The sequence below is a fragment of the Lingula anatina genome, chromosome 1 (assembly GCF_051362555.1).
Source record: "Lingula anatina isolate TDL-2025a chromosome 1, LinAna3.0, whole genome shotgun sequence".
NCBI classification, from domain to species: Eukaryota; Metazoa; Brachiopoda; class Lingulata; order Lingulida; family Lingulidae; genus Lingula; species Lingula anatina.
In genome coordinates this window covers 69,344,608-69,362,287 of record NC_141767.1, presented here as the reverse complement: position 1 = coordinate 69,362,287, position 17,680 = coordinate 69,344,608, and the positions used below count along the sequence as shown (strand labels likewise).

General features: G+C 37.9%; 3 protein-coding genes across 4 annotated transcripts; 2 read left to right on the top strand and 1 right to left on the bottom strand.

Annotated features, from left to right (window-relative positions):
• The first annotated feature begins 107 nt into the window (after positions 1–107).
• Positions 108–5,436, top strand: LOC106166436 (acid-sensing ion channel 1-like). Its single transcript, XM_087000170.1, has 8 exons — positions 108–2,107; positions 2,352–2,589; positions 2,797–3,355; positions 3,583–3,681; positions 4,254–4,425; positions 4,620–4,676; positions 4,823–4,979; positions 5,297–5,436. Exons 2-8 carry the CDS (start codon positions 2,456–2,458, stop codon positions 5,406–5,408), a joined length of 1,290 nt encoding a protein of 429 aa, XP_086856296.1. The 5' UTR covers positions 108–2,107; positions 2,352–2,455; the 3' UTR covers positions 5,409–5,436.
• Positions 5,437–5,845: 409 nt separating this feature from the next.
• LOC147764932 (uncharacterized) lies at positions 5,846–7,996 on the top strand. 2 transcript variants are annotated; one of them, XM_087000175.1, is made up of 4 exons: positions 5,846–5,986; positions 6,174–6,365; positions 6,621–6,791; positions 7,212–7,996. In XM_087000175.1, the coding sequence occupies exons 1-4, from the start codon at positions 5,954–5,956 to the stop codon at positions 7,494–7,496; spliced, it is 681 nt and encodes a 226-aa protein (XP_086856301.1). In that variant the 5' UTR covers positions 5,846–5,953; the 3' UTR covers positions 7,497–7,996. The 2 variants fall into 2 exon arrangements, with proteins under 2 accessions (XP_086856301.1, XP_086856302.1); XM_087000176.1 differs by lacking the exon at positions 6,621–6,791.
• Positions 6,491–17,080, bottom strand: LOC106166459 (uncharacterized). Its single transcript, XM_013545033.3, has 10 exons — positions 16,791–17,080; positions 13,493–13,742; positions 12,249–12,445; positions 11,704–11,848; positions 11,031–11,184; positions 10,529–10,711; positions 10,126–10,240; positions 9,499–9,693; positions 8,886–9,025; positions 6,491–8,410 (listed from the first exon to the last, which is right to left on the bottom strand). The coding sequence occupies exons 1-10, from the start codon at positions 16,849–16,851 to the stop codon at positions 8,045–8,047; spliced, it is 1,806 nt and encodes a 601-aa protein (XP_013400487.2). The 5' UTR covers positions 16,852–17,080; the 3' UTR covers positions 6,491–8,044.
• Between the last annotated feature and the right edge of the window lie 600 nt (positions 17,081–17,680).

The following is a 17,680-nucleotide window of genomic DNA, read 5'->3' as shown; positions in this document are numbered from 1 at the left end:
CATCTAGTACGCAGAAGGTACCCTGAAATTAAATTGGAACCACTTGTTCACAATTTCTTCAGAAAAAATTTGACCCAATTTTTCCAGGCTATTAAAACAGGTGGGGGGGGGGGGATTCAACTCGAAATTACTACGATGTCGCCTGCAATGTCCGAACATGAGAACTACATATCTGGAGTGCAGGCGACACCATGGACATAACATATTCATTTATTCTTTTTACCGAAAAACTTCGTTGTTCCCACATTTATCAATCGATACAAACAGAATGGTCTCATAAATAAGTATATATAGATATGCATACATTTTGTACAAAGAGGGTGCGGTATGAAGTTTAACAGTAGCGAGGAAGGAATTCGAAGGGCCGACCAAGCCCCCCTTAGAAGAAAAGGTTAATATTTTGGAATAAAACCACACACACAGCCACCCTTGTCAACCTAAGATATTAGATTAGTTGTTCAGTTCACGATAACTTTTCTCCCAAAGATAACTGGCTACTGCTATCTTCGTGGTGTATGGATTAAATCCATTTATAATGTGCCACAGACAATCTGTCCAGTCAGTAAATTTCTGGTTCTGTGTATCTATTACCTGGAGAAAATTTTGTTCATAAGCTTTCCATCATGAATTCTGCTTAAAGGGCAACCGTTATTGATTATAATTATTATCATTATTTAGCATAAGTGCGAAAAGTGGAAAACCGCGATAACATAGCAAATAGCTTCGGTTGTGGTAATTGATGAAGTGAAGAAAATCAATTTTTCAGTTACGATGGAATTTATAAAGGCATTTATGTAGATGACCGAAAAGGTTTTAAGGGTGTGAACATATGAACACTGGAAGCTGAAACTGATAGAAACCGAAGATTTTTTTTTCATTTTCGGAGCAAGACAATAAGACCCTGTAAGGACATACGGTGGTCGTATGGCCCGAGGAAAGCACTGAAGAGACATTAGTTGTTTCCAACAACACGAAGGCGTGGTTCATAATAGAGATGCACTTATTAACTTGCCATCAAAGACGACAGTCCACGTAGGTTTGTACGTCGCTGGCGAAACGCAATTAGTTTTCCAAGTTGAAGTGTCGGAAAACCTTAATTTAATGGTTTATTATTGATTTTTGACATTCCGGTCGTTGGAAGTAGGGAAAATGTTGCTTCATGCCTCACGAGCCCTTTGTTTCACCCCTGATTTCATATTTGACATAATCGTTCAATCTCTCGAGTGCCACGGCTCCATTTCCGTTTCATGCGCAGATACATTTTAATGTTTATAAACGTTCAGATACATGTGTACATTGCTAATGGCCGGCCAGCAATAGAATGGATCTTATATCACCTCTTTTTGTGCCTGTGTCATCTTGTCCAATAATTCGATAATTAGGCTTATGATACCTGTGTAAAGATTTAGAATAGTAGTTGGCGAATGGAATTTCTCACAAAAAAATGAAATTTAGCGATTTCAATGCGCAAAAGTCGATTCAATTTGAATGGTTTCACAGAAAAATAATCCTCCCGATGGAATACTATATCTTTTAACACAAAAGCTAACTGTGTAAATAAGAGATAATATTACAGTTACACACAAGACCTGCCATGCATTGAGCAATTTTAGCATTTCTTCGTTTGACATCAATTTGTTTGTGTTTTCAAACTTAACGGCAACGGGTGTAGGGGTAGGCTTCCTTCATCGCCAATATGCCGTAAACGATTACTAATTATGCAATAGGTACTCGGTACTTGAATTTAAGAGTAACGCCTTATTATTCACTTGAAGTTGTACATCCATTGCTCATTCAAGTGCTTTTAAATGCAGCTGTCGTCATTAAAATTTACGACGACTCTGTTACGTCCGACTGTTTCTGCGTCGCCAATCAACGTGAAATACCAAACAATGCTAGCAACACGGCCGTCGCCGGTCTTGCTGATACATTCTGCACAAATTAGCACCACTTACAGACCTTTATTCGCTGAAATAATTCTAGGGAAACCAGAACAAGCAATTAATTGCATATTATCTTCCCCTTTCAGTCGACTACCTGCTATCGTTACTAAGGTGATTGGATGGTCCATTACCTGAAAGGAAGCACGTGACCCGGTCACTCAATGGTAAAGCATAATCCAATAGATCTGTCGTGTTATTAAGTCATCATGACATTTGTTTAATTGCTTCTTGGAAAAGGTGACTTGGGCTTTAGTCCAGTGGCCATTGTTTACGTGAAACTATTTGGATTATTGGTATATAGAACCTTCAAGTATGGCGTATGATTATGTCAAACGTTATTTGAAATAATTTCAGGATATCTGTATAAACGTCAAAGATTGAAATTGTCACTGATTATTTTTCATGTAGGAATACCAATAGCAATGTTGAAATTGTCCTAACTGTTAAATCAGTTCCACAAAACAACTGCGAGTGAGCAAAATTATGATATAGTGCCACGTCAATTTACAAGAATGGAATCACCGAAAAAGGTTTTAGAAAATTCAAGTGATGGACTGAAGGAAACGGTTGAACGCTTTGGCCAGGATGCTACAATGCATGGAGTCCAGTACGTTCTGGGCGGGAAAGATGTTCACATTGTTCGTAGGTAAAAACGATTTTTGTAGACTTAATTAACACTTTTTGAAATCTTTTCCTCGTTTACTTTAGGTTTTATCGTGTCATCACGTATTGTAAATGGCAGTTTTTTTTCAAAAGGCTAAAATCTAAATTTTAAATCCCTTTAAATCCAGATCTCTAATAAGAGTCATTTATAGTGCTCTTCGTAACCAATGCTGTTTATTTCTTATTTTAGGTTAATATGGATTTTACTCGTGATATCCATGAACGTCCTCTGTGTAGTTCTCATATCTCGCACCTTCATTCAATTTGACCAGCATCCGGTCCAGACGAGGGTCGGGATGCAATACGCCCGGCCCATTGCTTTCCCCACAGTCACGCTGTGCAATTTCAACCGGTACAGAAACTCCACCCTGCCCCAGGACGGGGAACTGTTTAAGCTTCTCGTGGCAGCCACCATGAGGTACGAGGACGACGACATGGCGCGCGTTAACTTGTCATCACCGGTCGTACAGGCCTTCATTAACGACCCGAACGTCGTGGAGAACCTCAAGCGTAGGGGCCACCAAATGGAAGACATGGGAGTCAGGTGTGCCTTCCGAGGGAAACTCTTCAACTGCACGGATTATTTCCGTCCAGTTATAACCGACTTCGGACTGTGTCACCAGTTTAATGGTAATGGTACCATGGTGACCGAGCGTGCCGGTAGCACTGATGGTCTCTGGCTGTGGATCAGGGTGCAGCATGAAGAGTACACTTTTGGCCAGCCTGCCCTCATGTCAGCCGGGGTGAAGGTGAGCAAATAAAATGAATAGATAAATTTTATAAAGACACTCCTTTTACTGCCACTGTCAACATTGGTTTTAAATGAATTAGAGCCCAAGGCCTTGAAGCTAAAATCAAGCGAGACGAGTTCTTTTTATTTTTCAGTGTCCGTAGTTTTGGCTGTTAGTCTTTATTAATCTGAAGTTGCCAGTACGTCATCATAATAATGGACTCCATAATGTCTATTTGTTGACAGGTTCAGGTACATGGCCACAAGGAAACGCCGATGGTCAAGAATTTAGGCGTGGCTGTGGCGCCCGGGACGGACAATTACCTTCCCATACAGAAGATGGAGGTGAGACTTCAAACAAATACATTAGAAAAATTCAAATTTCCATTTCTTTGTGTGATATGTTTGTTTGTAACAGTGGATGTATGCAACGAAAGGCAGACATAATTTCATTTAATAAAATAATTTACTTCCTATATCTGCTATACATGGCATTCAGTCGTGCATCCAGAACATACTCTGTATACCCTCAGTAACACATAAAGCCACCTCATACTGCTGCCTTCCGTGCCCAATCGGACACATGTATATATAATTCATATAAGCAATTAATAATGAATGAATGTATGATATTTAAGTTTCGTGTAGATAATAATCTTGGTTTCTCCAACACAAAACAGACGCCCGGCCTAAACGACGAGCACGACAAGAGAACGGCAATAAGTGCTCTTGAAATATTCTACATGCCCAAAACTATTCAAAAATGTTTATGACACGCATATATTTAAAGATCAGCCAAAAGATGCTTGTATCCAGTATAAGAAAAACTAACTTATACTTTTCTTCATACAAATGATTATCAGGGCAAAAAAGTTGATGTCATTTGTCGAATTCAACACTTTTTTTAATCTCTGTAGCTGGTCGGCTTGCCACCACCCTACAAGGGCTTTAACTGCGTTGCCACGGATGACGCAGAGTTTGTTAATCCACTGAAACACACGAGCGATTACAGCTTCTCGGCGTGTGAACTGGAGTGTGAGATGGAGCATTTAGTCAGTCTATGCGGCTGTAAGATGGAGTTTCATCCAGGCAGGTGTTTGCTGATTTAACAAGCATTCATATTTATTTATCTTGCCATATGTACATGAACTTGCGTTAATGAAAAATGCATTTTGGCCCATTCTGCAATTTAGTCTTAATTATTTGAGTTTTTGCATAGTCATTTTGGATTATTGATAGGCTAATCAATTTTCTTATTAACGGCACTATTTTTGCCTTTTTAGGGCCTGCGAACGTTTGCACCATAGCTGAGGTCATAAACTGCTCTCTCGAAGTCTTGGGTAGGTTTTAGACATTTTTAGTAACATCTAATTATATACTTACATAGAATTTTGGTCTAAAAAACGAGGCCTAACTATAAATAGACTAGGTTGATGTTTCTGGCAATCTGCAAAAATCAAGTTGTTTTTTATTATTTTTTTTTCAGAAAGGTACCACCAAGAGCGTAACCACCATTGCTGCCGCCCGCCATGTAAAGACACGCAATACAGCGTGAATTTGAACAGCGCCACCTATCCAGCAGATTTCAGTATTGGTCATCTTCCAGACGAGCTCCCTCAGGATAAACCATTGGAATACCTCAGGTTTGACGCAAAATTTTCATTTATAAATTATGAAAGATAACCATAACACCACATACCCAAAGTCAAAGTAAATATGTGCTTTTTTTTTACAGGATATTTTAAAAAGACACCTTGAATGATAAAATGGCCTACCGTGAGCAAATTAGCACTGTGCTATTAAAATATCTTAATAAGATCATCTAAGTGGAATCTTTGTTAGCATTTTGTATATTGTATCCTGAAGATATATCAATTTTCTAATTTGTCCATTTAAGAGAAATATTGAAACGGCTTTGAACTTATCTCCATCAAGATTAAATTGTTCCGTATCTTTTTAGAAAAGAATACTTGGAGCTAAGGATATTTTATGAAGAATTAAATTTTCAGCGCATCGAGCAAATACCAGTGTACACACTTGAAAAGCTAGTCGGCAAGTATCTTTACTACTGAATGCTTTTATCTAATTTTAAAATGTGAAAGGGCCAATTAATGATGTCAAAATTGAGCAAGTTAAGCATCATTATTATCGTGAACAGTATTATTGTTGGCATTATTTATACAATTTGTGTTTATGTACTTTGAAAATCGAAGCAAGTTTACCTGTATACTAATAATTGGCATTTAGTACGGTGTGTTAAGTGCGAAATAAAAACACGCTTTAGGATAGAATTTTAAATGAATAGAAGAAGGAAAGGCTCTGTGTAACACATATTTTTTATTTATTAATGAGTGCAATGACCTTTGGTTCGTTCTTTTATATATATATATATATAGATAGATAGATAGATAGATAGATAGATATATAGATATGAATCTACCAGTGTGGAGGTGTTTGCAGGCTATGCTGTCTGAATGCATTTTTGCCTTAATATTCACAAATAACACGCACACTGCATGTACATGCACGCAGACACCTGTATTACACACGAAAACAGTAAAACGCCCTCGCATACAAGCAAATACGCTCTACAAGTACACAGAATAGACAAAACAAGATGAGACGTCGAAGGCGGATTAAAAAGAGCAAGGTGAGCCCAAATTACGCGTAATAAACTTGCTCTTCTTTTCTTCTGTAAATTTTGTCAGCGGTCGGGTCTCAAATCTAAGTTCGCTATTTCAATAATGCAATCGTTTGTTAGAAAGAACTCAAAAACGTTTCTTCTAGTGAACCTTAATAGAAACGGTTTCAATAATGCTTTATTCCATTTGCTTCAGATAAACAGTCTAAGTCGGGCAAGTTCTTTGCCCCCTCCCCGAGCAGCATCCGGGCCTAAAGCTCCATCGGAACGCTCAGGGACTGTGTTTAAAGGATGGAAGAAGAACGCCATCGATCCAACCACCTTACCAGGCCCCCGAATATCGCCTAGAATAGCGAGACAGCGTCCACCTACCGCCACACAAGTACATGTAGGTCCTTCTGATTTTTTTTTTTTTTAGTTTTGAAGTTTATAAAGCATTTTTATCGTTATTGTTACTCACATTTTTCCTCAAAGAGATCGTAAAAGGGCATTTTGAAGCAAAAATACAATGACTGTGAGCATTTTACATTTTGATTTTATTGTTTTACAAAGATTTAACATGCCTAAGATATCGAAGTAGTCTGTGAACATGTGCAGGTATAAAGATGTTTTAATCATGAGAAAATGCATTTTCATATTCAAGATACTTACACAGACCACGCCTAAAACAATCGATACTAAGATAAATACCAAAGGTGTATTGAAGAATATAAAAAACATCCAAAGAAATGTCCTCACTCCAAACTCTCAAAGAAAATCCGGTCATCAGACAAAATCGCCGTCGCACTCAGATATTAAGGAGGCCATTAAACAAGTAAGATATATACCAACTTTTATTGGCAACATTTGAATTCAGAAATTCCGATAACTATAGTATATGATGTATTATTATTATTATTAGATACATGTTTAAACAGGAAAATGCATAACTTAGTTTCAACTGGAAATCGTCGATGTAAAAATGTACTTATTTGCACACAATTTTGGTACTTTATAGACGCACAAGTAAGCTGGGTTTAATATCTTATATCTTTCATGGTATTTTACGTAGCCCAAAACAAAACGTGGCCAAATCGTCAGCACATTGTACATAGGCCTGGACTCTACGTATGTATAGAGCGTAGACTATATCAGCTGAATTTAATTCAGATAGAAACTGCTTCTTGGGAATTTGTTATTCATAACAATGCAGATTTTTTGTCATATTTTTCTGTGCAAGACCTTTTCTGTTTAGGACTTGCGCAGGCGCATTTCATCGCTTCCCATTCCCTGCAGGCCCCTGTCACCCGTGACTACAATGGGTCTACGGGAACTTGGCAGGGAACTGAAGATACGCCTGGCGTCCCGAACGCCGGAGCTGAGGGAGACGCACACCGACAGAGGAAGGTGTGTCGTACAGCTGAAACACACAGGATACAGAAAGGTCCCTCTGTATGACATCGATACTAGAAAACAAGAAGGGACGCTGTCTTCTTACGTCAACGTGAAGTTGATGGCTAAGAATATGAAATACAAATGACTAACAGGGCTTGCATCAAGGGATTCCGACAACGTAAGAGACGTCCTTGTTGTATTTGGTTTTCATAAAACCAACCATTACATTTGGCTTTGTAAGATCAGTGCTGTCGACATCAGTTATATGATTCAATATAATATATAAACTGAATAACATTAAATACCACAAAAATATATAGCTTACTATTACATGAATTCCAGTTATGGTTTAACAAAAATCAACTATAATGCCTATCTAATTCTGTAAACATCCCTACGCCACTAGAAATAATAAGTACCAAGTTTAATGGGCATAAGACAGCAAGGTAGCCAATGTAATGAGATATTTGGGCATTGAGAAGTAAAAAAAACTCTACAAACCTCATACAAATGTATCAATGTAAAGACCTATTATACTGTATATTATGTCTTGAAGTTTTAGACAAATTACATAAGTAAGGTTTTGCATTCCGTGTTCAATATCACTCAAGGCTCATTTGGAATAATACATTTTTGACAACCCAATCCATTTTACATATTTTACATATACATTTTATGTTCTATCTAGTTTTCCTATAATTTTTCTTTTTCATCCTCTTCCGCCTTTAATCTATCTTTATCTTGAGCTCGCTTTTTCACCTCGTACTTCTTCCTGCGCCTCCTAATTGAGATATATTTGTACAGTCCTATAGCCGCTAAGATTAGGAATAAAGAGACGGCCACACCCACTAGAGCCCCGTACAGGGTAAAGTCCACGCCTTGTTGACCCGGGGCTGGGGCTGTTGCAGACACGGCCGGTGGGGGTGCGGTGGTGGTGGTGGTGGTGGTTGTTGTGCTGGTCGTTGTCGTGGAGACGTACAAGGCCTTAGCGATCACTGCGCGGTCCATTCGCTTCACTCGTTCCACGTCTTTCACCGCGTCCTTTGTCATTTGAGATATCTGACAAAAAAAGAAAATGAACAGTTCACATTTCAAGTTACCTTTTCATTATAACATAGCAATTACTACAGATATATTCTCTTCTTTGATGAATATAACTTGGTTTATGTCCCTTATCTTAAATGTATACTATCCGTGTTTCAAACTTGACAAAGTCATTTTTCCACGTCTACGTATCATGTCGATATTACCTTTGTAGTAAGACATGACTGTCTTAACGTGACAGGGATAGTTATAACTTAATTATATAATTACAAATGCTATTAAACGTCGAATTTAAGTCCAGAAACAGAACGTGCAGTAGTAGAAAATAGAAGTAGAAAAAAAATTTTTCCAAGGAAAATTCGATTTGGCCGGATAGGATACTTTAAGTTGAATTTAGGTGACTTGTAACCCATATTTAAATTCAATGCTTATATGCGTATGTGTGTATTAGAGATATCAAAAGCACACGTAAGATCATAAGGAATCTTACAGCAGGGTTTCTTGACACCACACAATCAAACTCGCACGTCTCTCTGAACGCTGGGTCCTCCACATCCTGACACACTTGGTAACAGCGCGTCTCCGAACGCTTCTTTCGAGATCTCTGGCGGCGTTCCTCAATGACTCCGCCTGTGAGTAAAGACATTATAATTAGGGATCTTTGATACAAAATTATTATCAATATTTGAAACTTGAATTTTCAAATATTCGTTGGTAACACCACTCCAAAACACTCATCTAAGACAGAAAAACAGAACATTAGGGCCAATTTCATCAACACTGGATAGTGCTATAACACAACACCATTGGATGGACTTGTAATCCTCTGGACAGTTACCATGAGGATGGCAGCCATTTCTAAGCACAGGACAGCTATATCAGAGGCGAAATAAAGTAACCAGTGTTTGGGAAACATTACTTTGCCCACAATATAACTGTCCAGAGGATGAAAGTTTTATCCAATGGACAGTTATCTACAGGATGGCGCTATCCAGCATTGACGAAACTGGACACAGCTGTAAAATTTGACACCTTTCCATGGATTCGTAAAAAACATGCATGATTATATACGAAACTCTCGAAAACATCGAGGCATTCTCTACCTCTGCCAATGAGTTGATTGGCTGGACAACCAGTAATCAGGAGACCGTAGGATTCCTGGCAGAGTTTATCCGCGGCTCTGATAGTGAAGAAATAGTGTGGGCCCCAGTGCTGTATCATTAAGACCACTCCCAGCGTCTCGTGTAGTATCTGTACCTGGGAATAGTGCATACCAGTGAGTACCACCCGGTCCATGCCTGCAGGAGAGAAAAACTGGGTTGAACATGATAAGCTCTTTTTAATGCTTTCTCATCAAACGTACGGGAAAAATATGTTTTAATATATCATATAGTATGCATTATCATTATCATTTTAATGCTTCATTACAAGGTTCTGCTTACCACATAAGTACATGTAGTCTAGAAACTCTTTTCTAAGGAATGGAGTGCTATACACTTTTTATGTGATTATCAAAAACTGGATCCAAGAAGGAAAAGAATGAAGCGTAAAAGTAAAAATAGACTTTTATAATGAGTTTAGTGTGTGCACAATGCCAACAGTCATATAAAAACCTTGCGCTAGTGAATACTAAGAGAAGGAAAAATCTATATGACAATGGGCCGTAATGCCCCCCCCCCCTCCTTAGACTATAACATCATGATCCTACATGTCCTCAGTGTTAAACTCACCAGTTCCTATATAGTTAAGGTGTGTGTTGTCAAAGTTCACTGGTAGCTGCCCATTACGGGCCGTGTACGAGCCGACAATCTCACTGTCGTTCATTCTGCGGAAATAGGCATTAAGCTGAAAATGAAGAGCGTGTAATTAATTATATCATGATCACTGAGGAAGACGGCACCTATTATGCTTTCGTCATTGTTTTATTTCACTCATCAAAATATTGAATTTATCGATTACCTAAAACTTTATACAACTTATCCCACAGTAATAAATAAATAAATAAATAAATAATAGAATAAAAAAGACCCACTTTTAATATTGAATTTATTTTAATATTTAATGTCAATCCAATGATAAATACAGTCTTCAGTCTACAAATTTGACATATTAACATGTACATAAAAGACTCACACTCCTGACCGTGGTGGCCCTCTGACCGATGTATTCGTTCACTCCACTGATCTGGATGTATTTATTGGTGAAGTAAAAATGGCGTCCCTGGGAAGAGCAGGTGTACAGCTGACTATCGTTACACATCTTCAGATGAGGATCGCCGTATACCCCGATCGTGCATCGGGTTTCACTGGCAAAGTTCTGGAAACAATAAAAAAAGACATTATGACTGAATTTGTCTTAGGTACTTGTCTTAGATACAAATACTATTTATTTGAAGTATTTTATTGGAAAAATTATCAAAAAGACTTTAAGTTGACTAAGTATCACCGGAGACGCGAATATCTCTCTGAATTTTACGCTAAGACAGGATACGCTGCCAATGCTCATTACTTTAATAACCCCTAATATCGGGGGACTCTAAAATAGTATACAAAATTAAAGTATACATGTAAAGTACAACGGGTATAATAATTTTGTAACAGACAACTCGCAGACCCTGTGGTTAGAGAGAACTCACCACTGTGGCGTCTCGTTGCATGTCCAGTGTGGTCTCATTGATGATGGAAGGAAGCTGTAACTTCACCAAGTGAAAGAAATACTCCCTGGTGACGTCATTACAGCGAGAGGCCGTCACGATATCTCGCATACATCGGAACTGAGCCCTAGCGAGCCTGGAATAACGGGAGGGGTCAACTATATTGTACCTGTCTTATAACTTAAAATCTTGAAAATTATGTTATGTTATGTTATGTTATGTTATGTTATGTTATGTTGTTATATCATATTCTTTTCTGAAAGATAAAAAAAAATTAAATTGTAGGACAACGCAAGTAGGCCTACTAAAAATGATCAAAAAGCATGACCTTGTTTTTTTTCGCGATGGTAGGCTATCAGTCACCATTATGGAAAATGTGTTCTACGTTATGTAATTTACACCTTTTTGTCCACTACCCCCACAGTATCCATCATTTCAATGCTGTCACTTCCACAATATATACGTAAAAATAAGATATTTATTTCTAATACCTTTTCACAGTAGCATAGCAAATGAATGTGTTTGGAACGCACACCCTCTCTTCCAACATAACCTCCCTGTGCTACAATGCTACCAGTCACCATTTCGGCAAATATATGTACATGTATAGGTAAACTATACGACAAGCAATTACCTACCTGCCGTGCACCCCTACCTGTCGTAATGTGCCCGTAAATCGTTGGAGATGTCGTGCAGCCTGTCAGATTGGTAGATCTCGTGGGTATGTCTGGAACAGTTCTGCATGGCTGTGATCTCCCTGGGGGACATACACTGGGGAGACAGCTCAGGGCTTACCAGAACTACACGCAACATACATAAATATATGGATTAGTCTTATTAAATTTAATGGGTTAATTAATTAGTAAGTATGTACGTGATTGAATGAAAGGAGGACAGAATGAAAGAGCGACAAAACAAACTCGCAAATAACCAAACAAGTAAATGAAAAAATATTTTTCATGTAAAAATAATTATTGATCGGTAATGGGATGCCGAATATTAAAGATCAATTTTCAAACTCATAGTGGTCTTTCAATGCTTGATATGATTAGTCTGAATTCTTATAACATATACTCAACACGCAATTCCCAAAATGAATCATTGCAAAGAACCACCTACTTTGGGACCAACTGTGTGTATATCCGCATTAAAAATTAACGAGTCAGAAACAAACAAAAAATGCATCAAAAAATAACGTACACTTCCTGATCTCGGGCTTAATGGCGTCCCCCATGCAGGTTCTGTCGTAGAAGGCGTAGTGCGGGGAGGGTCCCAGTTTGTCCTGCCATGGGTAGATGAGGTAGGAACGGTTCCGGAGGAGATGGAGAGACCACTCTTCTGTACACTCGGGCACTGGTTTGACGGCGTACACACACAGGGCGGCAGCTCGCCAGCGGCTGGATACATTGTGAATAATAATTTTGAGAACATGAAATTTCATAGTCATACATGTATTAGATCTATTTAACAATACAGGGAAAGGGTAACAAACCCCTATTCGTGAATTACAAGTGAACCCACAATTCATAATTTCGAAGGCAGCAAATTTTGAATTTTAAAATCAAAACTAAAACCAATTAAGAGTAAGTCATCTAAACCGAAAATTGAAAATATATTAAGTAAACAAGATGTTAAGAGTTTCATGCGACATAATTTATGCACCTTCACAGTCTTCCATTAGAAGTGGCTCCCGACGGGTCACAGTGTAAACAGAAGTTTCCTTGTGGCGGTATGTCAGTAGTTTCTTTCTAGCGGTGTATGTTGGTAAAAGTATCTGCACTCATAGTGTGCTTTTTTAATATTTTTTTCATTCTACTTATTTTTCTATCATTTTATCATCATCATCATTATCATTATTATAATTATTTTCAGAAAAGAAACCCCAGACTTAAGGTTCGTAAAGGCGACAAAATGTTAAGAGGGCAATGGCTCACTTGGCCATTTTCATGTATTCAATATGCTATTTATTTTAGTAATATGAGAACGGAAACCTCTAACAACCCGGAGGATTACCATTGTATATTTTCCAGCAGTGAACGTTGCTAGGTCAGTTGAAAAAAAGCTGTAGGAAATACTAAAACATGTTCTAGGCTGCAATAAACCAGAGGCTAAATTTTGTGATCGTGAATCATTTAGAAGAGATTGACAATTGCTGACGTGGGAAAATATAGATTGCGTGTTAATTCCATTGAGTTATATGAAAATGATGTCCCTTCTGTTGCTGTGATCACATTTAGTAACTGTATTCTGACAAATGTTGTTTTGATAAGATAGGAGAATATTCTTCAAGAAATAACATGATTGAAATACTCGCTGCTTACATAAGTTTGGCATCTTGGGGTTATTTTGGGCAACACAGTTTTTTGTACATTTTCATTGAGCATCTTTGGAAAAAAAAAAACGAAAAGATGGATACTCAATACTGAGAAATAAATTTCTATTACCTGCATATTTTGTCCCATTGGAAGAAATCTTGGAATTCCAGTTGGTTGGAAGGAGGTTTGTCGAAGGGGTACAGGTTGTGGTACCATTTGTCAAAGTTTCTTGCACAGCAGGTGGTATCAGAGAGAAAGTAGGGGTCGTCCACCTCCAGGCGGCTGTGTCTGTCTATATCGATGTCTTCCCCACACCTACTACCACGCCCGGGCCCAGGGGTAGTGCTGGGGTCGATCTCATCGAAGGCACCCCCTAGCCCTGGAATCAAAGTGCGTCTCAAATCAACGTTCTCCTTGTGTTTTGTAAATCAATAAAATTACTGCTTTTTACAATAGAGTGGCAGTGACATGTGGTTTTTAAGTTATTATCTTCTTTTTGTTTAACCGATTACTCCGCCTTGTGACTAATAATGTAACACATTCGATTTTATATATTTCAAATAAAGTCTTAGAAGAGATTCAGAGTGCTGCGTCGCTCAGTTTCTGTTGGAAAGTTCCGGACACTGTCTTACTTAACTCATGTCGTCTAGAAAAAAAAAAAAAAACTAAAAAGCTTCGGCTGGAGCTTTAAAGGTATTTATTCTGTGTCAGGTTCATGAAACTCTATGGTTCTTTGGGAGCCGTTTTATGAGACGGACATAGTTTGAGGAGTTGTGAGATCCAGCAGAAAGAGTGCCTGTGTTTTACCTGAACAGCTATACATGTACTTGTCGCGGAAATCGGGGCCAACAGATCAGCTTTCCGGTCAGTTCGGGATAATCTGACGTCATGTGGCAACCTTATAAATTACATATCGCATTCGTTTTCTGTATTGATGCTGGAAATGCTGGAATGTTTAGAGGGGAGATAATGGCACTTTCCCTCTTCTTGCTTTCAGATCAAACGCTCAAGGGCAAGAGGTCACCTAGCCGCCGGACATACGGGTATGGTTGGCAACATTCCGTCATATAGAGCAGCATACATTACATTTTGATATACTGCGTAAAGTTCCTTTACTGGAGGTATAACAAGTTTCCCAGAGAAAGCTATTTGATCTACTTTCCTCGCATAGAGAGCTGAATTGATTTAGACATTAGGAAAAAGAGACCAAAGTCGGGTCGGGAACATGTAATTCTGCGTAAATACCACCATTTGTCATATTTAGTTTCCCTTCTTTAAAAAACCTGATAATACGACTAGACATTGGGGTGGTAAAACAAACAATTCATAAAAGATCGCCTTTAACGAAATTCATTGACGAAATATTCATGGTACATGTATCGTTTTAAGTTTGCTTAAAAACTGACCTTTCAGTTCCAGCAAAAAAAAAAAGAATAAAAAATTGGCAGCTGCACCAAATGCAATCGTTGATGAGAATTCTACTGTCAGTTCGGAGCAACAGTTTTTTCTCAAAGTACAAATAACACTTTTTCTCGTGAATTTTCTCGAGTGTTTATTGACACTACACTTCCATAGTTAGCGAATACTGTCTACGAGTGCCTCGTTTGCACGTATAAGTGTAGAATTGAGGTATGTCACACGATAAAAGACTTCACAGTGACAAGTTACACCTCACACCAAGTCGCCATGTATTCTATAACTCTAAAATATTTTTTCTCCTGCTATTTCTTCATTTGCATTTTGTGAAAAACAAAAAATAAAAAGTATTTCATCGAATACTTAAAATTCGCTTTCTTTCTTATTATTATATATGTATATCTGAAAACTCTTATCCAATCACTTTCACTAAAAAATACTACGCGTCTTGGAAGATAGATTATTAACTAATTCCATACATTTTCATCATTCTGCCTTGGTAATATCTACAAGTAAAATCTTAAACTGAGCAGAATAAAACATTCACAGTTGGTGGATACTACAGATAAAAGCAATGCGTGAGTTACTTTTCTGGATTGTCGAGAAGTTCCGGAGGTTGCGTGATGAATCATAACGACAAAAACTACGCTAAGTATAGTCCTTTTGCTAGATGCTCCTTGTGATAAAATGTATAAAGCGGAATAAGCAAAATAACACCGTACATCACACGCCCTCTCTAATCCCCGCAGACTTTATATAACTCTACACATCGCTTTCTGTTGTAAGACAATTAAATTGAAATATGAGCGTGCATTCAGTTAGAGATTGGAATTTTGTGCGAATTTTGGCGCGAAAAAGATTTTTTACAGGCACAATCAGCAGTTGACAAATTCATTATACATTTGTCACAACTTACTTTCATTGGCTTTACTTATACGCTTGGTTTTAGCCGAGTGAACTGTTACAATCATTTCTATCAGATTTATTTTGATTAAAAGTAAATTGTTTGAGCAGTGGCATTTTCATTAATACTTAGAAAAACGATATGTTTTGTTAGACATAAGCGCATGTTATTCATAATGAAAATTGGAAGTCTTAAGGTAACCAAAGTTCACAAACGGTGACTTTAAAATTGGTATCCAATACGAGTATACATATAGACCATAAATTTACAGGATGAGTATACATATAGACCATAAATTTACATAAATTAACAGGATGGCATTTGTCTATTGATTTTTCATTATGTGCATTTTTGCAGCTGATTTATTGCAAACCATGCTAAGATAAGCCTATCCCTTACTCTTAATTTTATCTATAACTCGATTGCGTGCAATGCAGGCAAAGCAAAAAAAAAAAAAAAAAAAAAAAAAAAAAAAAAAAAAAAAAAAAAAGAAAAGGAGAAAAATTCCATTTTCTCCACCTAGACTTTTTTCTATGCTAATTAGCTATGTTAATCGCATGAAGTTTGTTACGTTTTTTTTCTCGCAGTCATAAGTGGTTGACCTAAGGCTTTATATTTGTCGTATTTCCTCGTATAGATTACTATATTGTCTGGTTCAGGTAACAGTAGTGGCAGTGGTCTGTGGTAAACCTGAGACCGCACACGTCCCGTGCCTATTTATTTTGCTGCATGGTTTATAACATTATGAAGAAATATCACTTTCAAATTATCGATATTGTGGCAAACTGGCGAGTGGCATCAATAGTTCACTGGCCTAATATAGGATTGCTAGTAATACCTTGCCAAATGGGGATATTGACCTAGAAATCAAGTTTAGAAAAACGCATTTCGTGGAGAATGTACCGGTATCAAAAAATATTGTAGACAGTAGTCTAAATGAGTCTAAATACACTATGTACTGTTTTGCCTGATGTTTCAAACGCGATCTATTGCTTGCTCTCTCTTATCGTTTATATGCCAGTTTTAGTACGCATTAACACCGTACGTATCTATCTCCTGTTTACCTGTACATCCTAATCAGCAGCAGAAAAAAAAAGAAAGCCCTACCTTGATCTACATTTAAAACGAGCAGCGCTATATAGCACATGAAGAGATTCAAATCCGCCATCTTCTCTCTAGCTTGTCGTCTGCTGAATTGGGATAATGCCTCAGTTTGAGCCACAAGAGAACCTCCCACAATCAAAGATGCCCCTCAGGTGGGCATGTCGGTAGGATCGTAATCAGAATAGCTCCCACGTCTGCTCTGCTGGCTGTTACAAGGTCTGATGCAGCGTTGTGGTATGTCCGTCGGTGTATTATGTTCTCCCCCAAACAAGCCGGGCTATCCTATGACTCAGAAACGACCTTTCTCTCAGAGGGGAGGGCCTGGGTCAAGCCGGGGACTTTTTATGTTTTGATATTCATAAATGTGGTTTGACTTTAAAAAGAAACAAAGGTGAAAGAAACGTGTTCAAAAGCGATTTAACAAAAGGAGGACATGAATTATTCCATTTAATGGCCCAACGAGATGTGACTAGAATAGGATAATAAACAAATGTCTGTCACAACGTTTTTTATAAAGCAGCGACGCTGGGTACTTTTTTCTATAAATGATATTAATATTTCATTTCTTTTTTCTTTACAATTCAAGGTGTTGTGGGGAGGGTGCTTAAGATATAAAGGGTAAACGATGTCTTAGCGATTAAAATGGATAAGAGTAAAAATATGAAGTGATAAGAGGTCCTCCTCATTTAGCTCTGAAAAAAGCCCAGATAAGAGGCATTTGGTTAACATTATAGTCGTTACCAATTATTTCAAATGGTTGGGTTTCCCCCGAAGGCTGTGCACAAATATTACTTTACCCTTCCAGATGGTTTTTAACTTAGCCAGAGCAGAAAAAGCGCATTCAAATGGAATCTTCATACGGCCATTTCAAACAGCTCGTAGGCGTTTTGTTC

Coding starts and splice junctions, on each gene's coding strand:
- LOC106166459 (XM_013545033.3), bottom strand. CDS start 16,851: ATGGCGGATTTGAATCTCTTCATGTGCTATATAGCGCTGCTCGTTTTA. Junction 10,241..10,528: donor GGGCCACCACGGTCAGGAGT/GTGAGTCTTTTA, acceptor CTTCATTTTCAG/CTTAATGCCTATTTCCGCAG. Junction 9,694..10,125: donor CCTTAACTATATAGGAACTG/GTGAGTTTAACA, acceptor TCTCTCCTGCAG/GCATGGACCGGGTGGTACTC.
- LOC147764932 (XM_087000175.1), top strand. CDS start 5,954: ATGAGACGTCGAAGGCGGATTAAAAAGAGCAAG. Junction 5,987..6,173: donor GGCGGATTAAAAAGAGCAAG/GTGAGCCCAAAT, acceptor CATTTGCTTCAG/ATAAACAGTCTAAGTCGGGC. Junction 6,792..7,211: donor TTAAGGAGGCCATTAAACAA/GTAAGATATATA, acceptor TTTTCTGTTTAG/GACTTGCGCAGGCGCATTTC.
- LOC106166436 (XM_087000170.1), top strand. CDS start 2,456: ATGGAATCACCGAAAAAGGTTTTAGAAAATTCAAGTGATGGACTGAAG. Junction 3,356..3,582: donor TCATGTCAGCCGGGGTGAAG/GTGAGCAAATAA, acceptor ATTTGTTGACAG/GTTCAGGTACATGGCCACAA. Junction 4,677..4,822: donor CTGCTCTCTCGAAGTCTTGG/GTAGGTTTTAGA, acceptor TTTTTTTTTCAG/AAAGGTACCACCAAGAGCGT.